This window comes from Harpia harpyja, unplaced genomic scaffold (assembly GCF_026419915.1).
Source record: "Harpia harpyja isolate bHarHar1 unplaced genomic scaffold, bHarHar1 primary haplotype scaffold_328, whole genome shotgun sequence".
NCBI lineage: Eukaryota > Metazoa > Chordata > Aves > Accipitriformes > Accipitridae > Harpia > Harpia harpyja.
Window position 1 is genome coordinate 69,576 of NW_026293276.1, and position 6,679 is coordinate 76,254.

General features: G+C 67.9%; 1 protein-coding gene across 1 annotated transcript; it reads left to right on the plus strand.

Annotated features, from left to right (window-relative positions):
• The first annotated feature begins 398 nt into the window (after nt 1-398).
• On the plus strand, nt 399-5,440 carry PCOLCE (procollagen C-endopeptidase enhancer). The gene is given in 14 exon segments (XM_052779596.1): nt 399-514; nt 624-687; nt 689-733; nt 1,208-1,256; nt 1,259-1,330; nt 1,436-1,570; nt 2,968-2,988; nt 2,991-3,081; nt 3,175-3,289; nt 3,291-3,322; nt 4,502-4,705; nt 4,707-4,792; nt 4,982-5,155; nt 5,243-5,440. Coding segments are annotated over 14 exon segments (1,347 nt in total). The 3' UTR covers nt 5,386-5,440.
• Nucleotides 5,441-6,679: the final 1,239 nt, after the last annotated feature.

Here is a 6,679-nt window from a genome sequence, read left to right on the forward strand (position 1 = left end):
CTGCGACACGTCACCGCCCCGACCCCCGCCCACTCCAGCTTGGCAGCTGGCGGCCACGCCCCTCGGCTCCGCCCCCTCGTCCCTCCCCCGCGGGGCGGTGCTGGGGAGGGGGAAACCGGGGCGTGGCATAGGGAAGCACCACCCCCCGCGGGCTGGCACCGCCCCTTCCCCATAGCGGGTAGTGCTGGAGGCGGGGCTTAGGGCGTGACCGTCCCTTCCCCGGTAAGGGCCGCGTTGAGCTTGGGGGCGCGGCCTATGCAATCCCCGCCCCCCTCTGGGGCGCGGCTCGGCGGAAGCCCCGCCCCTCCCGCTACCGGGCGCTCCGGTTCCCCCCCCCGGTTCTCCGCCGCCCCCCCCCCCACCTCGGTTGCATTCGGCCCCGGCCCGGCCCGCCGCCCATGAGCCGCCTCCCGGTCCCGCCGCTGCTGCCGCTGCTGCTGCTGAGCGCCCTGGGCCGCCCGGCCGCCGGGCAGGGCCCGGCCCCGGCCCCCACCGCCCGCCCCAACGTCACCAGGTAACGGTGCCCCCACCGGGACGGTGCCCCCCCCCCCCCCCCGCCATACCCCAGGAGAGGGAGCGGGACCCCCCCCCAGTGACCGGTGCCCCCCCTCCCCTCCCCTCAGGCCGGTGTTCCTGTGCGGGGGGGAGCACCGCGGGGAGTCGGGGTACATCGCCAGCGAGGGCTTCCCCCCAGCACTACCCGCCCGGCCGCAACTGCACCTGGACCATCACGGTACGCAACCCCCCCCGGCCAAACCCCCCGGGCACCACGACACCCCCCTCAGGCATCCCGACACCCCCCCGGGCACTCGCAGACCCCCCTCGGGGACACCCCCCGGACCCCCCCAGGGGCACCCCCGAAACCCTGGGGACACCCCTAACCCCCCCCCGGGGCTCCCTGATACCCCCAGGGTCCCGTCAAAACCCTGGGGGTCCTCACAGCCCCCCCCCCCCACTCCATGTCCCCTCCTGTCCCATGTCCCGCAGGTGGCTGAGGGCCAGGTGGTGACACTGTCCTGCGTCCCCACGTGTCCCCCCCCCGTGTCTCCCCCCCGTGTCCCCTCCCCAGTCCCCGGCGGTGACACCCCCCCCCTCGACGTCCCCTGATGGCCCCCCCATGTCCCCCAGGCACTGACAATCCCCCCCCAATGCCCCGAAGTCCCTGGCGGTGACACTCACCCCCCCCCCCCCCGCAACGTCCCCGCAGGTCCCCGAGGGCCAGGTGGTGATGCTCTCCTTCCGCGTCTTCGACCTGGAGCCGACCCGCTGTGTCGCTTCGACTCGCTCTCGGTGTTCGGGGGTCACGGCCCCCGGCGCCCCGCTGCTGGGACGCTTCTGCGGCACGTTCCGGCCCGGAGCGCTGCTGGCCGCCGGCAATCGGATGCTGCTGAGGATTGTTCGGGGGTCACGGCCCCGGCGCCCCGCTGCTGGGACGGCTTCTGCGGCACGTTCCGGCCCGGAGCGCTGCTGGCCGCCGGCAATCGGATGCTGCTGAGGATGGAGAGCGACGAAGGCACCGCCGGACGCGGCTTCCTCGTCTGGTTCAGCGCCGGCCTCCCCCCGGCGCACGGTGAGCGGACTGGGGGGGGGGCACCGGGGCGTCGGGCACCGCCGGCAGAGAGGAGGGACCCCCCCCCACCCCAAAATGCCCGTGGACCCCCCCCTCCCCCCGATACCCCGCGGGGCCTAAAAGCTCCCTAGTGCCCCCCAAAACCCCCGTGGAGACCCCCCAATGCCACAGCTGCCCCCCAAAACCCCCACGGAGCCCCCCTCAAAACCTATGGCTCCCCCCCAAACCCCCCAGGCCCCCCCAACCCCCTCCCAAACCCCCATGGAGACCCCCCAAAAACCCCATAGCTGTCCCTCAAACCCCCACAGAGCCCCCCTCAAAACTCCATGGCCCCCAAACCCCCCTCAAAACCCCAGGCCCCCCTCCAGGGCCCCCCAAAAAACCCTATGAAAGCCCCCCAAACCCCCATAGCCCCCCTAAAAGCCCCATGATGCCCCCCAAACCCCCCAGGCCTCCTAAATCCCCATAGCCACCTCCTAAACCCCCTCAAAACCCCATAGCCCCCCCCAAACCTCCACAGAGCCCCCCCAAGCCCCTACAACCCCCCAAAACCCCCTTGGAGCACCCCCAAACCCCCCATGGCCATCCCCCAGCCCCCCCAAAAACCCCATAGGCCCCCTCCCGAACCCCTGCAAAACCCCATGGAGCCCCCCAAACCCCCATGGAGCCTCCCTAAAAGCCCTACGGCCCCCCTAAACCCCTACAGCCCCCCTAAAAGCCCCACCCCCCCCCAAAAGCCCTATGCCCCCCTAAAAGTCCCATGCACCCCCAAACCCCTATAGCACCCCCAAACCCCTACAGCCCCCCTAAAAGCCCCACGGCCCCCCCTCAAATCCCCCCAAGCCCCCTCCAAAACCCTCTTAAAACCCCACAGTGCCATATGGAGCCTCCCCCAAACCCCCACAGCCCCCCTAAAATCCCCATGTGCCCCCCAAACTCCATGGTCCCCCCCCCGACCCAGCCCAACCCTCAGGACCTTTTGCAGGGCCCCCCCACGGACGGCGGCGTTCGGGGGTTAATAATAAACCCCATTTTTTCGGGGGTCCTGGCACTATTTTGATGGTGAGTATGACCCCCCCCCGCTAAAAAATAAAACCAACCCCTGGGGGGGGTCTTGCACCCCAAGAGTCCCTCCCCCCCTTTCCTTCCTCCTCCTCCTCTTCCTCCTCCTCGGGTGGTTTTGGCATCGGCCCCCCCATAATTACCCACCCACAAGGCCTCTTTTTTTGGGGAGGGGGGGGATGGAAGAAGCTGCCGTGCCCCACCCTGCCCCACGGCCACGTTTCAGGGGGGTCTCAGTGAGAGAGGAGATGCCGGCGGTGCGGGAAAATGGGGGGGGTGTGTCACAGTGTGTCCCCCCCCCTCTAATATCTGTTTCCTCCCCCCACCACCACTAGAGCACCAGTTCTGCGGGGGGCGGCTGAGAAGCCCCAGGGGAGCCTGAAGACGCCGAATTGGCCGGAGGAGAATTATCCCCCCGGGATCAGCTGCTCCTGGCACATCGTGGCACCCCAGAGAAGGTTTGGGGAGGTTCCGGGGGGGTCTGGGGGGGGTTGTTTGAGGGTGGGGGGGTGTTGGAGCTGATTTGGGGGGGGGGGGTTGTGTCCCCCGAAGGTGATCGAGTTGAGGTTCGGGAAGTTCGACGTGGAGCCGGACGCTCACTGCCGATACGACTACGTGGCTGTTTTCGAGGGGGGGGAGACGGACGACGCACGGAGGGGTGGGGAAGTTCTGCGGGGAGGAGACCCCCGGGTGAGACACACCCCCCCACCCCCCCAACTCTGCGGGGAACACCCCAAACTGGACTGGACCCCCCCAAAACCCGCCTGGTCCTCCCTAAAACCAGCCTGGACCCCCCCCCCAAACCTGCCTGATCCCCCCTAAAACCAGCCTGGACCCCCCCCCCCCCCCCCAAACCAGCCTGATTCCCCCCCCCCCCCCTCCAAACCAGCCTCAACCCCCCCCAAAAGCAGCTTGATCCCCCTCCAAAACCAGCCTGGACCACCCCCCAAAACCTGCCTGATCCCTGCAAACCAGCCTGGATCCCCCCCAAAACCCGCCTGATCCCCCTAAACCAGCCTGGCTCCCCCAAAGCCCCTCAAGCCCAGCCTGGACCCCCCTAACCAGCCTAGACCCCCCCCCTAAACCAATGCTAATCCTCTCCAAACCATCCTTAACCCACCCCAAAACCAACTTGGACCCTCCCAAAAACCAGCCTGAACCCCCCCAAACCCACCTGACTGCCCCCAAACCAGCCTGGCGCCCCCCCCCAAAACCAGCTTGGCTCACCCCAAATCTGCCTGACCCCCCTCAAAAACCTGCCTGACCACCCCAAACCAGCCTGATCCCCCTCAAAATCAGCCTGAGCCCCCCAAAACCATCCTGACCTCCTGAGACCCACCCTGAGCCCCCCCAAAAACCAGCCTAGACCCCCCCAAAGTCATGCTGACTCTCTCCAAACCATCCTGATACCCCCCTAAATCTACCTGACCCCCCCCCCACCCAAACCAGACTGACTTCCCCCAAAACAAGTCTGACCCCCCCCAAACCCAACTGGGACCCCCCTAAACCCACCCTGATGCCCCCCCAAACCCAGCCTGACCCCCCCTCCCAAACCCGCCCTGGACTCCCCCCAAACCCATCCTGATCCCTCCCCAAAACTAGCATGATCTCCCCCAAAACCCTCCTGACCCCCCTAAACCAACCCTGGACCCCCCTAAACCCATGCTGACCCTCCCCAAAACCACCCTGATCCCGCCCAAAACCCACCCTGGATCCCCCTCCCAAACCCACCCTGTACTCCCCCCCAAACCCATCCTGACCCTCCCTAAAACCAGCATGATTCCCCCCCAAAACCCTCCAGACCCACTTAAACCAACCCTGGACCCCCCCAAACCCATCCTGACCCCCCCATTCCCCCTCCCCCCCCAGCCCCATCCTCTCCTCCGGCCACGAGCTGCTGGTTCAATTCGTCTCGGACCTGAGCGTGACGGCTGATGGCTTCGCCGCCACCTACACCATCAGGAACCGGGATCAGGCACCGGACCCCGGCACCGATCCGGCAAATCCCAAATCCAAGGGGGGTGGGAAGGGGAAAGTCCCCCCCGGCCCTAAAACGGTGACACCGACTGCCACCGTCGCCACCGTCACCGCGACCCCCCTGCCCGCAGCGATGCCGGCGTGCCGGGACGCTGCAGAGCAACTTCTGCAGCAGTGATTTCGGTGAGGACACCCCACCCGCCCTCCCCCCCCCCCCCCCAAAAAACCCGGGGTATGTGGTGGGGGAGGCTGAGGACCCCGCAAAATGGGGGAGATGGGGATGGGGGAATGGCTGAGGACCCCCCAAAGCCAGAGTATGGGGTATGGCCGAGGTTTTGGGGTGTCTGATCCCCCCTCCCCCTGTGCCGGCAGTGCTGACCGGGACGGTGAAGTCGGTGTCGCGGGGCCCCCCCCAGGAGCAGGGCTGGGCCGTGGTCTCCATCTTGGGCCTCTACAAATCGGGGGGTCTGGAGGTACCCCAACCCGCCAAGGGGGCCACCCTGCGCCTCCAGCTGCCCTGTCGCCTCTGCCCCGGCCTCAAGAAAGGTGGGTGCACAATGGAGGGGGGTGTGGGGAGGGTCTCTATGCCCCCCCCCAAATCCTGACACACAACCCCCCTCAAATCTTTTCCAGGGTCCAGCTACATCCTGATGGGGCGGGTGGGGCGGATGGGGGGGGCCGTGCTGCCCCCCGAGGCCTTCGTCGTCCCCTACCGCCAGCAGCAGCAGCAGGTTTTGGGGAACCTGAGCAAGAGACCATGTCGGGGGAACCCCTGAGACCCCCCCCCCCAAATTTCCCCCCCCATATGCAAATAAAGGGCGCAGAGCCGGAGGGTGTGAGTGATGACCCCCCCATCCCCACTGCCACGTCACCGGGTGGATGAGAGCCCCCCTCCCTTCCCCCTCCACCGCCCCTCCCTCTCTGAGGGGGGGGGACACGACACAGAGGGGGTCCCCCCGTGGTGGAACCCGATGGGGGGGACCCCAGCGGCGGGCCGCCCCCCGCCCCCCCCCCTTTAAAGCCCTCGGTGAGGCTCCTTTAAGAACGGCCAAGGGGGCGGGGTTTGAGGGTTGGGGGCGGAGCCTGCTGGCAGACGGAGACGGGGCGGGTGGCCTCGGGCTAAGTGCGCGGGGGGGCGTGGCCTCCGCCAGGGGCGGGCGGGCGTCGAGGGGGCGTGGTCTCCCGCTGAAGATGTACGGAGATGGTGGGGCGTGGCCTCCAGCGGAGAGGCGGGGAAAGGGGCGTGGCCTCTGCCAGAGGGGCGGGCGCCGGGGGGCGTGGTCTCTGGCTGAAGATGCGTGGAGGGCGACGGGGTGATGGGGGCGTGGCCTCCAGCGGAGAGGCGGGGGAATGGGGCGTGGCGTCCAGTTGATAGGCAGAGAAAGGGGCAGAGTCTCCAGCAGGGAAGGCGGGGAAAGGGCGTGGCTTCTGGCAGAGTGAGGCCGCAGCAGAGGAAGAGGCTGTGGCGGTAGGACCTGAGGCCGCTGGGGAAGGGGAGGGGGGCAGAGGGGGGAGGGACTGCCTGAGGGTTCCCCTCGGGGCCAGTGCGGTCCCCAGTGTCCCCTGGTGTCACTGCGGTGGACCTGCTGGATGTGACTGAGTGGGGACGCAGGGGGTGGGGATGAGGGGGGAATGGGGATGGGGACAGGGACAGTCACAGGGACACCCCCCATCCTCCTCCACCCCCCCGCCATCCCAGCGGCCTCACTGTCACGTTCCTGGTCTCTGTCGGTTGAGTGCCAGTGGCAAGAAGCCTGGTGGCCCCGAGGGGGGAAGAGGGGCTGGAGGCTGCTGGGCCTCAGGGGCAGCCCCCACGTGCGCCATGTTGAAGCTCGGCCTGGCTGCCGGCAGAGCCCGCCTTCTTCTTACATCAGTCTTCACCAGCATAGGTCAGGAGAGCTGTCAGTCTCCTTCCCCTGAGGTGATGCTGTCTCTGATTGGCCATCTGGGCTGTCATTCTCCCTAGTGCAGTGCTCGCCCTCCCCTGAGGGGATGCTGTCTCTGATTGGTCCCCAGCTGGTCAGGCTGCTTTGCTGCAGTGCCCGCCCTCCACCCAAGATGGTGACTTCT